This window comes from Hemitrygon akajei, chromosome 26 (genome assembly GCF_048418815.1).
Source record: "Hemitrygon akajei chromosome 26, sHemAka1.3, whole genome shotgun sequence".
Classification (NCBI taxonomy): domain Eukaryota; kingdom Metazoa; phylum Chordata; class Chondrichthyes; order Myliobatiformes; family Dasyatidae; genus Hemitrygon; species Hemitrygon akajei.
In genome coordinates this window covers 31,494,461-31,513,813 of record NC_133149.1, presented here as the reverse complement: position 1 = coordinate 31,513,813, position 19,353 = coordinate 31,494,461, and the positions used below count along the sequence as shown (strand labels likewise).

At 37.8% G+C, this 19,353-nt stretch overlaps 1 protein-coding gene across 2 annotated transcripts in view; it reads left to right on the top strand.

The window, feature by feature from the left end:
- LOC140716830 (protein Aster-B-like) overlaps positions 1 to 19,353 on the top strand; it is a 440,998-nt gene that overhangs the window by 400,078 nt on the left and 21,567 nt on the right. For both annotated transcript variants that reach the window (XM_073029779.1, XM_073029780.1), the window contains 2 exons: positions 6,386 to 6,493; positions 12,043 to 12,163. In XM_073029779.1, the coding sequence (XP_072885880.1) occupies positions 6,386 to 6,493; positions 12,043 to 12,163 (229 nt within the window). The remainder of the gene's footprint in view (positions 1 to 6,385; positions 6,494 to 12,042; positions 12,164 to 19,353) is intronic.

The window sequence follows — 19,353 nt, the reverse complement described above, 5'->3', positions numbered from 1 at the left end:
ATTTCTGCTGCTACATCATTAGCCTTGCAAAAACTGAAGCTTGGCATCATCATACCATTAGTTTCAGGAAATTGCTGTTTTCTCTTTTCAAACTGACAAATTTAGAGCCAATTTTTACTGATATTAGCTTCCTTTTATTTTTAGCAATTCATGTTCTCATATTGCAAAACATCTTCTATGGCCTAGAAAGGCAGCAACTGAAAACTGTAGAGTCACAATGCTCCAGGATTTTTTTAATGAACAATTCTACAATTCAACAGTATGTTGCCAGCCCAACATGGGAGAAATGGTTGGAGTGGGGCTACAAAAATACAGCCTCATTTCCAATGAATGTGGGCCATATTGTGGAAGTTTGGGACTCCTTAACATTGAATAATTGTTATCTTCTATAATAAACATGGGGAGTGCATGAACTGCTAGTATTCTTTTCTTGAAGGGTTAAAGCTGTTTCAAACAGTTTCAAACTTTGACTAAATATATTTTACAGAGTATGGAGTTTTCTGGGCTATTTGCAGTCAACAGCCCTTATATGCATTAAATTATGTATATCTTTATACTTCGTCAAATTTTCATGATAAAATTGGTTTATTTTGACTTATCTATCATAAGCTGGAATACTGCTTATAAGAATTGAATGTTCCGATTGGCATGTTGTGAATAAATAATGTAGATGAGCTTCTGCATTTGAGATAACAAGCATCAGTAATTTATCTAATCACTCTGTGATGTATAGAACTTTCCTTTCTGATCACTATTTTCCTCTTCTGTTTGCTGCTGTCTTTAGGATCTGTTTAAGGTACAACTATAGTTATTTCACAGTCTCTTAAGTTCTGCTTTCTATGAGATACTTGCTTAAAAAGGGGGCTTACTTCTAACTTGTTCAGATAGAGCACTTAAAACTCTCTGGAATTAATTTCAGCTTAGAAGAAGCCTGTATCCAATTTAAAAGTCAGATTGAAAGAGTATTGTTACTTATACAAGTTGTTTTCTGAAATCTCAGTTGCAAGTATGGTTTTGAAAAAACTCAAAAGTGCAGCAGAATTTACTTTTTTAATTTGAAGAAACACTAAAGGTTTGCATTTTGTTTATATTTGTAGCCTCAGTAGCTAGTTCAGGCTCTTGAGTAACACATACAAAATGCTGGAGAAACTCAGAAGGTCAGGCAGCATCTTTGGAAAGGAATAAACAATTGACATTTCAGACCGAGAATCTTCATCAGGATTGGAAAAGAAGCCGGAATAAGAAGGTGGGAGGAAGGGAAGGAGTACAAGCTAGAAGGTGATAAGTGAAGCCTGGTGGGTGGAAGACTGGGTATGAAGTGAGAAGCTGGAAGATGATAAGTGATAGGAAGATGAAGAAGGAGGAACCTGATGAGATGGAGGAGGGGCGCCAGGGAAAAGTGATAGGCAGATGAGAAGAGAAGTGGTAAGAGAGGTGCCAGAGTAGAGAATGGAAGAAGAGGAAGGGGGAGAAATTAGTGGAAATTAGAGAAATCTATGTTCATGCCATCAGTTTGGCCTCATTGTTGGCATACCATTGGATGGTTTGCAGTTGTCCTCCAATATCTTATCCAGTTTTCTACCATTCATATAGTATGTATGCTATGACTAAAAGTTTCAATGGACTAGACTTGTTCAATGTACTCCACTTGCTGCAGAACATTTCCAATGGAATAAGGAACAAGAAACACATCTAATTTCCTCTAACAACAACCCAACTCACTCAGTGCAAACCAGGCACCTTGGAAACCAAAGCTACAGGAAAATAACCATGGTCCTCTCTGCCTGCTTACAGTTGTAGAGCAGATATAGAGTGAGAAAGGTACATTTATGTAAGGTGTTAACAGATTTCCCAGAAAATTCTCAAAAAGCACTTCATGTTGAATGATTACATAGATAGTGCAGCAGAGAAACAGGCCCATGTTGTACCAAACTAATTACATTGGTAATTTGATTAGTAATCAAACTAATCCCCTCTGCCTGAAAAATTTCCATATCAAGTTCAAATTCAAGTTTATTGTCATTTGACTGTACATACAGTATATACAACCAAATAAAACAACATTCCTCTGGACTACGGTGCACCCACAAACCATATAGCACACATAGCACAAAAGAACAAAATATTACCATAAATAAGCTAATAAAATATAATTCAAAATGCATGTAGTGCCCAGGACAGGTAAGCAATAAAATATCTTTCCATTTCCTGCACATTCATCTGCATTTCTAAGAGCCTCTTGAATGCCTCTATCATACTTTGAAGTGCAGTTGCTATTGAAGTGTGGCAAATGAATAATAATTCAGTGCTGAAACAATGTTAAAAGTGTCTGTTAATATTTAAAGCAAGTTTGTTTGCCATCATAGAGTAGGAATATAGGGAAAGTGTCATATTATTTACACCTACATGTCTGATTTGGCTTTGAGTGTGGTCACGGTTTACTAGTGACATATTTCAAGCTACCCTCTTCTGCCTCATTTTCTTAAGAATTTTGGTTGACAAGAAGCCATCAAACACTTAAAATTAACATGACCAAATACCAGTTTCTATTCATTGAAAGGAAAATCAAAACTTCTTGCTACCATTTTTGTTTCTTAACTTCAGGCTTTCCTCTAATGTCAGTCACTACTACCAAACTAGGATCAGCAGAAATAGTTTCTATCTACTCCATTAAGATCTCCTTCTCTTCTTGAAAGCTTCAATAAAATCATCTTGTTAACTTTTGGTTTATAAGAGTCATAAATTTACACCTATTCCTTACCTAAGGTTTAGAGTGTTGAGCAGCTCACTGTACCCCATCTCATTGGAAAGCCACTTGTTTTCTAGTTCTCTGGATAGAAAAGCATACAATCTCTGAATGTTGCTTTCTGCTGTTATCCATAAATTTTAAATAGTTTGAGTGACTGTCCATTATTTTCTGGGGATTGTCACTATTTCTTGCTTTTTATCATTTAAAAGTTACTCTTTTATTTTCAGGTTCAAGATGGCAGACCTTCCACTTAATGTTTTATTTAAAACATTTGTAACAGGGGTTGTCCATTTGTTTGTTATCTTTTCATTATACCGTTTGTCTCTGGTGTCATTGGCAAACTTGGAGATAAGACCACAAGACATAGGAGCAGAATTAGGCCATTCAGCCTATCAAGTCTACTCTGACATTCCATCATGGCTGATACCGGATCCCACTTAACCCCATACACCTGGCTTCTCGCCATATCCTTTGATGCTCTGACCGATCAGGAAACGATCAACTTCTGTTTTAAATATACCAATGGACTTGGCCTCCACCACAGTCTGTGGCAGAGCATTCCACAGATTCACTACTCTCTGGCTAAAAGAAATCCTCCTTACTTCTGTTCTAAAAGGTCACCCCTCAATTTTGAGGCTGTGCCCTGTAGTTCTGGATACCCCCTCCATAAGAAACATTCTCTCCATATCCGCCCTATCTAATCCTTTCAACATTCGGTAGATTTCAATGAGATCCCCCTCATTCTTCTAAATGCTAGTGAGTACAGGCCCAAAGTTGCCAAATGCTCCTCATATGTTAACCCCTTCATCCTCGTGAACCTCCTCTGGACTCTCTCCAATGACAACACATCTTTTCTAAGATATGGGACCCAAAACTGTTGACAATACTCCAAGTGCAGCCCAACTAGTCTCTTATAAAGGCTGAGAATTATCTCCTTGTTTGTATATTCTATTCTCCTTGAAATAAATGCCAACATTGCATTTGCCTTCTTTACCACAGAATCAACCTGTAAGTTACCTTTCTGGGAGTCTTGCTTGAGGACTCCTAAGTCCCTCTGCACCTCTGATGTTTGAACCTTCTCCCCATTTACTATTCTCCCCATCTCTGCACTATTGTTCCTTTTACCAAAATGCATTATCATACATTTCCCAAAACCGTATTCCATCTGCCACTTTTTTGCCCATTCTTCCAATCTGTCCAAGTACTGCTGCAATTGCATTACATACCTGTCCACCTATCTTCATATCATCCTCAAACTTTACCACAAAGCTATCAATTCCATTATCCAAATCATTGACAAACAATGTGAAAAGTAGCGGTCCCAGTACTGACCCCTGAGGAACACCACTAGTCATCGGCAGCCAACCAGAAAAGGCTCATTTTATTCCCCCTCACTGCCTCTTGCCTGTCAGCCATTCAGCTATCCATGCCAGTAACTTTCCTGTAACGTGTAGGATTTTATCTTGTTAAGCGGCCTCATGAGTGGCACCTTATCAAACGCCTTCTGAAAATCCAAGTAAATTACATCCACTGCCTCTCCTTTGTCCACCCTGCTTGTAACTTCCTCGAATCTTAACAGATTTGTCATGGTTCCTTTACAGAAACCATGCTGGCTTTGACTTATTTTATCATTGGTCTCCAAGTACCTCAAAACCTCATCCATAATAAATAGACTCCAACACTTTCCCAACCACTGAGGTTAGGCTAGCTGTCCTAAAATTTCCTTTCTTTTGCTTTCCTCCCTTCTTAAAGAGTGGGAAGATTTGCAATCTTCCAGTTCGCCAGGACTATGCCAGAATCAAATGATTCCTGAAAGATCATGACTAATGCATCCATTATCTCTTCAGCAACCTCTCTCAGGACTCTGGGATGTAGTCTATGTAGTCCCGGTGACTTATCCACCTTGAGACCTTTGAGTTTGCCGAGCACTTTTTCCTTTGTAATAGCAATGACATTCACCCCTGCTCCCTGACGCTCACAGACATCTGGCACACTGCTAGTGTCTTCCACAGTGAAGACAGATGCAAAGTACCCATTAAGTTCACCTGCTATTTCCTTGTCCTCCATTAATACCTCACCAGCATCATTTTCCAGTGGTCCAATATTAACTCTCACCCTCTTTTACTCTTTATATAACTGAAAAAAACTTTTGGTGTCCTGTTTTATGTTATTGGCTAGTCTGTCCTCATATTGCATCTTTTCCCTTCTGATAGCTTTTTTACTTGCCTTTTGTTGGATTTTAAAAGCTTCCCAATCATCCAACTTTCCACTCACTTTTGCTACTTTATATCCTTTTTCCTTGGCTTTTATACAGCCCATAACTTCCTTTGTCAGCTGCGACTGCCTACCCTTGGCTTTTGAGAATTTCTTCCTCTGTGGGACATATCTATCCTGCGCCTTGTGCACTATTCCCAGAAACTTCAGCCATCTCTGCTCTGCCATCATCCTCACCAGTATCCTCCTCCAATTCTCCTGGGCAAACTCCTCTCACATGCCTCTGTAAATCGCTTTATTCCATTGTGATACTGATACATGTGACTTATGCTTCTTCCTTTCAAATTGCAGTATGAATTCAATCATATCTGGCTTTCCGTCCTACCATTCAAATGACCAGCAAATATGGTGAATAGTAGAGGCCCCAACTGAGAGGCATGTGGAAAACAACTAATCACCCATTGATCTGTCCTCTAATTTCTGTCTCTTCAGAAAGTTTATTGAAATTCACCAGTTATACTCTTTCCTTACAAATCCATGGCTGATTTGTTTTCTGCTCAGCTGAACATTTTCCAGGTCTTCAGTCAACCTTAGTAATGCAGTGATTCCCCGACTGATGTGTAATTCCGTTAGTTCTTTCCTAGTTTCTCTCTTACCTTTTTTTATGTAGCAGAGTGAACTCCACAATTTTCCAAAGGAAGTAATGGTTCCCAAATTGAGAGAACTTAGGATAACTAGAATTAGAGTTTGTATAATGATCTCATATACTTGCTGTAATGCAATTGCAGGATTTAATTTTATCATCAACAATTAGGATTTGGTTCCTCCAATAGCTCAATAACTTATCAAGAGAGCATATTAGTTAAAAAGATTAGAAAGATCTCTGATTCATTTCCAGATTTCAGCTATTCAGATTTATGCATGAACATATATATTTGACTCATAAATGTCCATGAAATTATATTCCTGGAAAGGATTTAGTGCCAGAGATGGCGAATGCTGGGTGCATGTTTGGCAAAAAAAAACATTTGTCTAAAATATTGAGGAATCATTGTTTTCTATAAAATTTAGCAAGTATGATTTTGAAATCTCTTTTATACACATTGTATGATTTTGAAATCTCTTTTATACACATTGTATGATTTTGAAATCTCTTTTACACACATTAACTATTAAGATTAAAAAACTCAGTATTGAAAATGAAGCAGCAGATACACATGAAATTACATAGCTGAAGCTATTCAGAGTACTTGAGGAACTGATATTCAAATGTAGATTTTGTATTTCTCCCATTTCATCTGTTTACCTTTGCACTACAACCAATCAATACACAGATGTAGCACTGAACATTGTCCTTTTTCTATACCATGGGATTCTTAGTTTCGTCCTGAATGATAATTTTAACAATCTTGTTTACTTTAGCCTGGTGTTGCTAGTATTTCTGAATATGATGCTGTTTTACAAGCTGTGGATGTTGGAGTATACAACGCAGAGTCTCACTACTTGGCATGGGATCAGGCTCCAGGAAAGGTATTTGTTCTTTTTTTTAAACTTAAGCAAAATGTACTTAAAAGAAATTTAACAAAATAACTGACTTCTTCAGGTATTGGACTATATCTGTGCTTTTCTCCTGCACTCTTTAGGAAACTTGTATCTTATGTCACTAATGTAAGAAATGTCTTTATTTTTTTCCTGTGATTGTTTGGAATTTTAGGCCTTCAGTAAAACCCATTGGTAAAGGCAGAAATTATTTTCAATTATGTACTTTTCATAACACATCAAAAACTCATTTGGACCAACTTATCTGCAGCAATGTTTATGCTCCACAGTTTCTCCCACCCATCTTCACCGCATTTCATCATTATATAATCCTGTTTTTTCCTCTGTCATATACTTATCTAGTTCCCTATAAATGTATTAATGCTAGCCACCTAAACCACTCTTTGATTTAAGGAGCTTCACATTTTTAGCAGTCTCCAGGTAAATAAGGAAGGTTTGTATGGACTTCTCTCATTGGATTTATTTAGTATTTACAGTATCTCATGTTGTGGAACTGAATTCAGATCTCCACGATCCGTTCAACTGAAAGAGGGTTACTAGTTCACCCCATTCTTGTTTTAGTGGAGGAAAAATCCAGGCCTTTGCTATTCATTATTTTCCAAATAAGTATAATCCTTCCATCTATATTTTATCCTGCTTTCCCAGTTCCTGCTCATTCCTTTTCATAATACAAAGACTAAATTTGTTCATAATGCACTAACTGTGGTTTAATTAGATATATAGAGGTAATGATGTGCATGAAGTGGTGTGTAAAACAAAAGGCTAAATAGAGATAGGTTCAGAAGATCAGATGCTAAGGAATATGAGTACTGATCTTTACTGTTTATAATGTGGCCTCCCCTACGTTGGAGAAACCAAATGAGGATTGGGTGATCATTTTGGGAGCACCTGTTCTAATCCACAATGGTATTCCTGAGTTTTCTGGAGTCTACCCCATAATTCTTAATCTCAGTCCAATTGTGAACTGTAGGTCTGAGGCTACCTCTACTGCCACAGTGAAGGCCAATGTAAACAAGAGGAACAGCACATCATCTTCCATCTCACCTTTGGAGTGATTGTTGAATATTCCAATTTAAGATAAGCTGCTTTCTCTGATTGATCATCTAGATAGGAAATAATGATTAGTCGACACAGATTTCAAAAGGAAAACCCTTGTTTGACAAATTTGATTGAATTGCTTGAGTTGGATAATTAAAGTTAATGCAGTAAATACATTGATAAATAAAATATATAAATGTCTCACCGTAAGGTCACGCATAAAAGACTATTGAATGTCAGAGCATGCAATGTCAGAAGACCAGTAATAGAATGGTTAGCCAACTGCTACAAGGCAGAATGCTGAGCAAGAGCATCAATTCAAAGTACAAAAAGTGGGAAGTAGTATTTCACAGGATTAGTGTTGGGACTGTTGTTGTTTAGAAGTTATTATCATAAGCACAATTTATAAATCTGTGATGTCACCAAGTTGGGTGAGACATTCAAAACTAAGGAAAGTGGCAACAAAATAAAGTGACAGCAATAAATTTGCAGAGTGGACATACAATTAAACTTGATAAATTAATTTAACTTGTGTAAATGTGAGATATATATTTTGGTATGAAAGATAAGTAAATTGCACTTTAACTTTTAGGTAAGAATCTAAATGAAGGGTTTGAGGAGGCTGAAGTAGGACACCAGCATAGATTGGTTAGGCCCAACTTTCTGTTGTAAGTGCTATTTAAAAACATGTCATAAGATGAATTTTGACATATGTGACTTCTTCTGGAATGTTGCAGTGTTGGATATTGTGAATATTGGTCATCTTTTTATGTGGCACTGTAGCAGTTAACTCTGAACTGTAGCTTCCTTGTGAAACAGTTGAATTAAACAATTGCAGCAGTAACCTGAAGGAATCTTGCAAAACACAAAACAGAATAGTAAATATCTCTGGAAGCAATTCGGAAGGCACAGGATATATACATTCCAAAGAGGAAGAAGTATCCTAAAGGAAAGATGAACAAGGGAAGTCAAAACCAACATAAAAGCCAAAGAGAGGATATATATTAGAGCAAAGATTATTAGGAAGTTAGAGGATTGGGAAGCTTTTAGAAACCAACAGAAGGCAACTAAAAAAGTCATTAAGAAGGTAAAGATGGAATTTGAAAGTCAATAATATTAAAGAGGATTTCAAAAGTTTCTTCAGGTAGATAAAGTGTAAAAGAGAGGTGAGAGTGGACATTGAACTGCTGGAAACTGATGCTGAAGAGGTAGTAATAGGGGACAATGAATTAACAGATGAACTGAATAAGTATTTTGCATCAGTCTCACTGTGGAAGACGCCAGCAGTATGGTGGAAGTTCCAGGTGTCAGGGGTCATGAAGTGTGTGAAGTTACCATAACTAGAGAGAAGGTTCTTGGGAAGCTCTGACAGTAGATAAGTCACCTGGACCAGATGGTGTACACCCAGGGTTCTGAAAGTGATTGCTGAAGAGATCGTGTAGGCATTAGTAATGATCTTTCAAGAATCACTGGAATCTTGAATGGTTCCGGAACACTAGAAAATTGCCAATGTCATTCCACTCTTCAAAAAGGGAGAGAAGTAGAAGAAAGGAAACTATCGGGCAATTAATCTGACCTCAGTGGTTGGGTCGATGTTGAAGTCAATTATTAAAGATTGAGGTCTCAGGGTACTTAGAGGCACCTGATAAAATAAGCCATAGTCATCATGGTTTCCTCAAGGGAAAATCTTGCCTGACAAATCTGTTGGAAATCTTTGAAGAAGTAACAAGCAGGATGGACAAAGGAGAATCAGTTGATGTGCATGGATAAGGCAGTGACTGATTGGCAGGAGGCAAAGAGTGGGAATAAAAGGAGTCTTTTCTTACTAGTGGCAGAAGAAATGAAAGTGTTGATTATTTTCTAAATGGAGAGAAAATATAAAAAAAAGATGCAAAGGGACTTGGAAGTCCTTGTGCAGGGTTCCCTAAAGGTTAATTTGCAGCTTCCGTCTCTGGTGAGGAAGGCAATGTTAGCATTCATTTCAAGAGGACTAGAATATAAAAGCAAGGATGTAATGTTGAAACTTTATAAATCACTGGTGAGACCTCACTTGGAGCATTGTGAGCAGGTTTGGGCCCCTTATCTTAGAAAGGATGTGCTGAAACCGAAGATTCATGAAAATGATTCCAGGACTGAATGACTTGTCATATGAAGAGTGATGGCTATGGGCAGAATTCAGAAGAATGAGGGGTGACCTCATTGAAACCTATTGAAGGGTGAAAGGCCTTGATAGAGTGGATGTGGAGAGGATATTTCCTTTGGTAGGAGAGTCGAAGGACACGGCCTCAGAATAGAGAGGTGTCCTTTTAGAATGGAGATGAAGAGGAATTTCTTTAGCCAGAGAGTGGTAAATCTGTGGGGTTCCTTGCCACAGGCAGCTGTGGAGGGCAAGTCTTTATGTATATTTAGGGCAGAGGTTGGTAGATTCTTGATCGGTCAGGGCATGAAGGGATACGGGGAGAAGGCGGAAGATTGAGACTGAGAGGAAAATTGGATCAGCCATGATGAAATGACAGACCTGATTCAATGGGCCAAATGGCCTAATTCTGCTCCTCTACTTATGGTCTTATGGTTTAAAATAATTGATGAAAGAAGCATAAAAGAATCAGAAATGTTGCTTATTTGTGATGCATAAATAATGATTGTAGACTATAATCAATTGAAATAATCATTTAATTGCAGTTATTTCTACTGCACAAAGTGTATTGATCAGTGAGCAGAGATACATATATTAAGGAAGATAGAACTTTAATTTCAGTGCTGTTATCTGGAAACAAGCTTGTTTTGTGAGGGCGGTTTCCTGCATAGCAGAGACAATTGGTTTCAAAATAATGTGGCATTTGTTTCTTCTGACTTAAGAGCTTTAGAGTATGTGATTTCCTTCACAAGGACAGGGAAATATATTCTTAAACTCATTTGTCAGTCAATATTTTTGAGTTTTACTTTATAGATAATAGTCAAGATTGAGACAGAATTGATCATGTTAGTGCAAAAAGAAATCCCATCTTACCAGGTATTCCACATATACTAAACCTTAGCATCTTGATCAGAAACATTTTTGAAATGACGTGACAGAAGTGCATTTGGGACAGTGCATTGTGGCTAGGAGCAGGGGAAGGGACATACGGGAGGCTGGCAGAAACAGTGAGAGGTGACCATGACTAATAAACAGCTTGAAAGAGGTTGGGGAGTTCAAAGATTCAAAGGTTCGTTTATTATCAAAGCATGCATCCATATACAACTCAATTTTTTACTTCTCCAGATAACCATGAAAGAAAGAGCATAAAAGTAATTTAGAGAGAAACATCAACCCCCCGTACAAAAAAGAACAGCATCCTGATCATCAACCACCCCCCCCCCCAAACCCCCACCCCCACACAAAACAGAACAGGACTATTGACCCCCAAAAAACAACCCCTCCCCTGCACAAAAAACTAACAAAACACTCCCCTCATAACGAAAAGGAATGGATGATAAAAAAATACAAAATATAAAAACCATAAGACTGGAAAAGTCCATAGTCCATAAATGCTATAATCCAATCCATAAACCCAGAACCAGGATACCATCCTACGATATCACCAACATTCAATGAAAGAGAGGGAAACCACATGAGACAGAGAGGCCTACTCACCAGCCGCAGCAAGCCACACTATGATAGGCCGCTCACAGACTCCTTCTCCAGCAGCTATCAAAAGGCAGGCAGTTGGTGCTTAATCTCTTGCTTGCCTTCTGCATTCACCTTGATATCTCAATCTTCCTCAATGTTTTGATCGGCAACTAATGGATGGTTTAACTGGAAACATGGAGTCGAACATCAGCTTGCACCCCATTCTGTTCTGAAGGTCAGCCAGGATTAAGACCCTGTTATCCAAGAGCCCACTGACAACGAGGTGCACATTCCCCTGCAGTGCTCCTGATAGAGCATTGCGCAAGGAATGACATCATTCTGTGAATTCAGGTAGGAAATTCACCTCTGGCCATAAGGATGGTGCAGAATACGTTAAATTGGCATGACCTGAATGGTAAATGGCCACAAAAATTTATTTACTGCTGGTTAATACATTTGCACTTGTATGTTGCTGAAAAATTAAGTACTTTAATTTGAAATTATACGTACTTGAATTTCTAAGCAAATAATTTTTGATAAAATAAAGTAACTTGATTTGCACTGTTTATAATTTACATTGGAGATGGCCAATTGAAAACAGAAATGTCCAAAAATATTAGGATGGTGACAGTTGTTGTAGCACACCAGGGAATAAACAGCTGTTGATGTTGTTAAAATAAGATGGCTTTGTGAAAAATAATTTTCAGCACTCTAATTATAAGATGGGTTGAGCAACACCTGCCATAATCACAGTACGGCCGAAAGGCCTGTTTCGGTGCTGTATAATTTAATGACTCTGTCTCTGATTCCCACAGTATTGACTCCAAGTTCCCCAAACTGTTGTTACTTTTTTTCCTTCTCTTCCATACAGCAAACTGCCCCAGTCACAGGTGGAATGGGCCCAGTTATTAGAGTCACAACAGCGTTACCACGATGCTGAGCTACAGAAATGGAGAGACATTCTAAAATCATCAGTGGTGCTTCTAGATCAGGTGATTGCTACAGATGTGTCTAATGAATGGTTGAGGGATCAGGTGTACAATGTAGTTCTAACAGTGAGCAAGACTCATTCTGCTCTGAACAATTATTTTAAGTGTTCATCCCTCACCCTTTTGTTTTTTAAGAAAAAAGTAAAAGAAAGGATACAAGTATTTTTAAAAACTGGCCTGTTTAACCCTCCATTAATTAACTATATAATACAATCATCATGTAAAACAGGTGGGCTAATGGGTTAGATCATCAGAAAAGTCTGGATTCAAATTATGTCCTTGTTGATGCCGAATTTTTTATTGTCTGTTATGAACTTGTCTGTTAGGGACTCACACCCCTCCCTAAATTGCAGTTAATTAATACATACAGTAGATTCTAGCTAATTGGGCCACTGGTTAATCAGGGTAGCCGTTAATTTGGGACAACTCTTAAAGAACAAAAACTAATGGAGAAAATAGTCGGGATTCCCTTTGTTTATTTGAGACACTGTGCCGCTTAATTTGGGCAGAGAATCATTGCTGAACAGTTTTCAACTAGCGTCAGACGCATACACTTGTGTGACTGTTAGACACTACACCATGCTTGGAGCGAACAGTTGCTTTTCTAAGAGTGGGATAATCTTGTGGTAGCTTTAATTTGCATCTCAGATCATTATTTATAACAAGTGCTAGCTTGTAACATTGGTGCTGAGGATGCACACTGCTCTCGCTTTGATTGGGACATATCTGCTCCTGAGGTGAACACCCACTCCAACCAGGGCTATATAAATTTAAGACCATATACCATAAGAGTTAGGAGCAGAATTAGGCCACTTGGCCCATCAAGTCTGCTCTGCCATTGCATCATGGCTGATTTATTATCCCACTCAACCCCATTTTTCTACTTTCTCCCTATAACCTTTGACTCCATGACTAACCAAAAACGTATTAACCTCTGTTTTAACTTGACCCCCACAGCTGTCTCTGGCAATGATTTCCACAGATTTCCCACCCTCTGGCTAAAGAAATTCCTCCTCATCTCCGTTCTAAATGGATGTCCCACTGTTCTGAGGCTTTGTCCTCTGGTCCTAGGCTCACTACTATAGGAAACATCCTCACCACATCTTCTCTATCTCAGCTTTTCAATATTCATAGAAATGTAGAAAACCTACAGCATAATACAGGCCCATCGGCCCACAAAGTTGTGCCGAACATGTCCCTACCTTAGAAATTACTAGGCTTACCCATAGCCCTCTATTTTTCTAAGCTCCATGTACCTATCCAAAAGTCTCTTAAAAGACCCTATCCACCTCCACCACCGTTGCCAGCATTCCACGCACTCACCACTCTCTGAGTAAAAAACTTACCCCTGACATCTCTGTACCTACTCCCCAGTACCTTAAACCTGTGTCCTCTTGTGGCAACCATTTTAGCCCTGGGAAAAAAGCCTCTGACTATCCACACTATCAATGCCTCTCATCATCTTGTACACCTCTGTCAGGTCACCTCTCATCCTCCATCGCTCCAAGGAGAAAAGGCCGAGTTCATTCAACCTATTCTCATAAGGCATGCTCCCCAATCCAGGCAACATCCTTGTAAATCTCCTCTGCACCCTTTCTACGGCTTCCACATCCTTCCTTCAATAGATTTCAATGAGATTCACCCCCTCATTCTTCTAAACTCCAGAGAGTACAGGCCCAGAGTCATCAAACACTTAACATACATTTTAATTTCTAAAGGTTTATAAGTAGTTTTATTTACTCTTGTTTGAATTGCATTTATTGTTTTAGAAGTCTGGTCTGTTTTTAATTGCCGTGCAAGGACCTTATGTGATCTTTCACCTAGTTCATAATATCTCTGTTTAGTTCTCATAATTGCTTTTTGTGTTCGATATGTCTGGAGTGTATTATATTGTAACTTATTAATAAGTTGTCTTCGTTTTTCTTCTGTCATATTTCTTTGAGATTCTTTTTCTAATTTTGTAATCTCTTTTTCCAATTGATCTATTTCTATCCTATATTCCTTCTTAATTTTAGTATAACTTATTATCTGACCTCTCAAATATGCCTTCATTGCTTCCCACAATATAAATTTATCATCAACTGAATGTGAATTTGTATCTAAAAAGAACTGAAACTGCTTTTTCATAAAATCAGTTGACATTTTAGTAATATTGAATTAAATCTCCATCTATAAATTGATTCCTCTTTATCTATCATTATCATTGTCATTATCAAAGGAGAATGATCTGACAATATTCTCGCTTTATATTCCATATTTTTCACTCTATCTTGAATATTCGCTGATAATAGGAAAAAATCTATCCTTGAATATGTTTTATGTCTATTTGAATAAAATGAATAATCTCTTTCTTTTGGATTGATTCTTCTCCATATATCAATCAAATTTAAGTCTTTCATCAATGATAGAGTTAATTTTACTACTTTTGATTTTGTGACAACCTTTGTTGATCTATCTAAAACTGGATCTAGACAAAAGTTAAAATCTCCACCTATTAATATTTTGTCATGTGCGTTAGCCAAATTCAAAACGACCTCTTGTATAAATTTTACATCATTTTCATTTTGTGCATAAATATTCATAAGAGTCCATAGTTCTGAAAAAATTTGACAATGTATAATTACATATCTCCCCGCTGAATCAGTTAATACGTTTTGTATTTTAATTGGTAAATTTTTATTAACCAAAATTGCAACTCCTCTCGCCTTTGAATTAAATGAAGCTGCAATAACATTTCCAACCCAGTCTCTTTTTAATTTCTGATGTTCTATGTCTGTTAAATGTGTTTCTTGTAAAAAAGCTATATCTGTTTTCATTTTTTTAATGTATGTTAAAATTCTTTTTCTTTTTACCGGTCCATTAAGCCCATTAACATTAAAACTTTAAAAATTCAGTAAATTAGTCATTATTTTTAATTATGTTACTCCAATCTATAATAATACCTAATCTTTCAACTTTTGTGGTATCTTGGGAAATCTTTTTTAAATTCTCCATGTTGCTATGTGTGTCCCCACCGATCATCCAGGCAGAAAGATAGAAGAAAAATAGAGCACAAAGAGAAAAACAAAACACCCCCCTACTAAAGTTGTGGAAAAAAAAGAACACAACATTACCCCCCTCTGTTGTACAGGTCATGGCGATCGCCATGATTACACACGTGAATCGCGCAGTAACCGATCCAAAGCTCCCCAGCCCCCCCGCAACATAAAAAAGTATATACATATAAGAAAAAAAATATTATTCTCAATTAGTATTTCTGAAATTTTACTTTTCTCCCCTGTATCATCCTTAAATGTCCATCACTTCCATTCACTGTCTCTATCTTCATCTTTAATCCATTACACTTGGAAGTCTCTATGTGTAATTAGCGAATAAATGGAAGTTTTTGTGCGAACTCCTCCGTTTATCGATAATCGGTAAAAAATCTTCTTTTTCCCTCCTCCAAAAAAATTATCAGTGTTGCTGGGTGACGCATTATAAATTTATAACCCTTTTCCCATAAGACTTTTTTCGCTGGGTTAAATTCCTTCTTTCTATTCAAAAGGTTATAACTTATATCAGGATAAAAAAGAACTGCCTTCCCTGCTATCATCAATGGCCCGTTTCTCTTTTTGGCACATTGGGCAGCTGCCCTCAGGATCTTTTCTTTATCTTGGTATCTTAAGCATTTTATCAAAATTGATCGTGGATTTTGATCAGCTTGAGGTCTTGACCTTAAGGCTCTATGAGCCCTTTCAATCTCAATTAGAGTTTCTCCTTCCATTTCCAATTTTTTAGGGATCCATTTTTGAAAAAAATTTATTGGATCTTCTTCTATATCTTCGAGTCCAACAATTTTAATATTGTTTCATCTACTAAAATTTTCAAGCTTATCAATTTTTTCCATAAATTGTTTTCTTTCTGATGTCCAGGCAGTAATATCATTTTCCATTTTATTCATTCTTTCAACCATGTCTTCCATTGTAGTTTCCAAATCTATAATTCTCTTTTCCATTTTTTCCTGTCTTTTTGTCATTTTATCAAACATAATCTCCATATTTGTCATTTTTCTTTTGATTACTTTTAATGCGCCTAATTTACGCATTATTTGCATCAAAGTCTTTTCTATATTTCCAGAAAAACTTTTACCTCTATCTTCATCTGATTTTTCCAGAGAATCTGACTCTCCCTCAGATTCACTTTCACTTTCGGTTTCAGTCGTAACTGGGATTTGTAGTTCTGGTTGCTCTCATTTGCGCATGCTCCTTCCTTCACGTTTGCGCAGTTCTCGTTGGTCTTTTTCTTTAGAAACGGTCGATGTTGCCGCAGTTTCCTGTTCTGTATCGCCGGAGGTGAGATGTACCTGAGCCCGCGGTTCTTTGGCAGAAGTGGGCCTTGATTCTGTTCCAACTTGCGTTGTCTTCACGGTAGTAGTTTTCTTCATCTTCTGTTTGTGAGGCATAACTTGAAACAATCCGAAGTAGTTTATAAGTAACTTTTAGAAAATATTGACTAACTTTTCTTCACTTAAACATTAATTTATTGATTTTTTACGGGAGAGCTGGGTTCCAGCGTCTCGATCCTATGTCATCACGTGACATCCCCCCACACTTAACATACATTAACCCAGAGGCGGTGTAGTGTGGCGTCCATGCTTGGTTGGCGGCTGGCTTCTCCCATTGGTGCTGCCCTCCAGTGTTCGACAGGCGGAATGACAGGCTGGATTGCCGGCAACTGTATTGACAATTTGTATGTTGCTCAGGGTCCTGGACTATACATGTGTTTTCTTGTGTAACAATTTTTTTTCTCTTGCTATTTCGAATGTATGTTATGTACCTTGGCTCCAGAGGAATGCTGTCTCATTTGACTGTATCCACGTATGGTTTGAATGATAATTTAACTTGATTTTTCATTCCCGGATTCATTCTCATGAACCTCCTTTGGACCCTCCCCAGTGCCAACACATCTTTTCTTAGATAAGGGGCCCAAAACTGCTCAGTATACTCTTAAGTGAGGTCTGACCATTGGCTTATAAAGCCTTGGCATCACATCCTTGCTCTTAAATTCTAGTCCTCTCGAAATGAATACTAACATTGCATTTGAACATACCTCGGAGCTCAGTGCAGTCCATTGTGAAAAAGTGTAAACAATATGAAATGTCAGCCACACTTCCTATGTCAGTCCACCCCTTTAAACTTGGTCATTGAAGAAGAACGCCACTTGTAAGGGAGGCTGCCGTGCTGTCAAAATGTCACCTAGAAGATACTGTAAAGATGTGGAAAAGGGACTTTTTGTTGGACAAAACTAAAGCGGAATTTTTTGGCCTCAATGCTAAGCAGTACGTGTTGCGTAAATCTAATACTACACATCAGCCAGGTAACACCATCCCTACTGTAAAGTATGGTGGAGGTAGCATTATGCTGTAGGGATGGTTTTCAGCAGCAGGGACAGGATATTTTGTCAGGATTGATGGGAAGATGGATGCTGCTAAATGTAATGCGATCCTGGTTAAAAACCTGATAGCCTCTGACAGAAAGCTTAAACTGGGGAGCAAGTTCATCTTTCAGCAGGACAGCAACCCAAAGCGCACTGCCAGAGCAACCATGGAGTGGCTTTGAATGTAGAAAATTGACGTCTTTGAGTGGCCCAGTCAAAGTCCTAACCTTAGCACAATTCAAAAAGACTACTGACTGTAGTCAACTACTGCCTGGTGGTTCAACTAAGTACAGAGCAAATGAGGATGAATACTTTTGAACTGCTGACGTTTCAGTTTTTGAATTTTTAGTTTTCCTGCTTTACAAATTTCCCTGTATTTTGGGGGGGGGGGGGAGGAGCATGTGATCCACAAAATAAAAATGTTAAGTTAAATTGATCAAAATCCCTGGTTGTAATACTCATTTATATGAACAAAGGTTTGGGGGCTGAATACTTTTGCAAGGCACTGTATAATTCTTTCAGTTCTGTATTCATCACCCTTTTTGATTTTGCCCCCATGTTACACTTCAACTCATCCGACTGACTGCAGTTTTGCCCTATCACTTGCCTGTCTTTCACAGTCCAGTACACGCTGCATTGACTTAAATACCAATTGCCTCATCCTCAGCTTAAAAGCCAAGACTTCCTGGCATTTGCACCACTCTGTTGATGAAGGGCTGAGGGTTTGCCACAGATGACTTCAAATCCTTTAATCTATCATCTTTTTATCTTCCTCCCCTCCTCTCATTCTATACAGTACTCTGGAGAAATGTTTTACTGAGTTGATGAACTGGCCAGCAGAAAATGACAGGAAAATGAAACAGTGGAGCATGGCTTCAAGTAGCTTTACCGTTACAAGAACATTGAAACAACAGCTTAGGGCTGAGTATTACAAATGAGAAGGTGTTTCATTTATTGACACTATTGTGTTTTAAGCACCAACCTCACCAAATTCAAGTAAAGTTGTTCTTTGATCAGGTGATTCTAAAAATGTTTTCCACAGTCTGATTTCATTCTGCATGAGTGCAGCTACATGTGGTGAAGAGCAGCAGCTGTAAATCCTGATGGAGTTTGTACCCACATTAATCTGGCCCTCAACCAAAGTAGCAACTGTGACTGACAAAGAGGATCCATGGGTCTGTGATTCAGAGTGTAGTTCCAATAAATTGTTCGGCAAAGATTGGTTAATTAGAATCTTCATCTTAGATGCAAGAAAGATTAACCCTTCCAGAGACTACTATTCTGCACTTAACCAGCAAATTAACATTTATTCTTTTAAAGTTTAACATTGTTTTGTCCTCTAATTAGAATACCACATGGAGAAAATTAAATGTAAAATTCCTACCAAATACCAGAAGATATATTTTAAAGACTGTTTCATCAACAAGTCTTTTGAATGTTGTAACGTACTGAGATAGTCAGTTTGAACGATATATTTTTTGAGCATGGTTTCATCCCGAAGAAAATCATTTTCTTTCATTTTTAAAAGTTCATTGTAGGACTGCTCTTTTTTTTTTTGTCCTTGTCCAGTAGCAGAAAAATGTGTTGTGATGCTTCCTTGAGTATTTGCTATGCCTGGTAAAGGTGTATGTAATATACACATAAATGGAATCTGACCTTAGCTCACTTTGAAAGTATGGCCTTTACCTAGGCTAGATTTGAGCTTCATCTGCATATAATGCTAATGTAAGTTAAGCTGGTCAGATAGACTCTGGAATTTCACCTTTTCTCTCATTTAT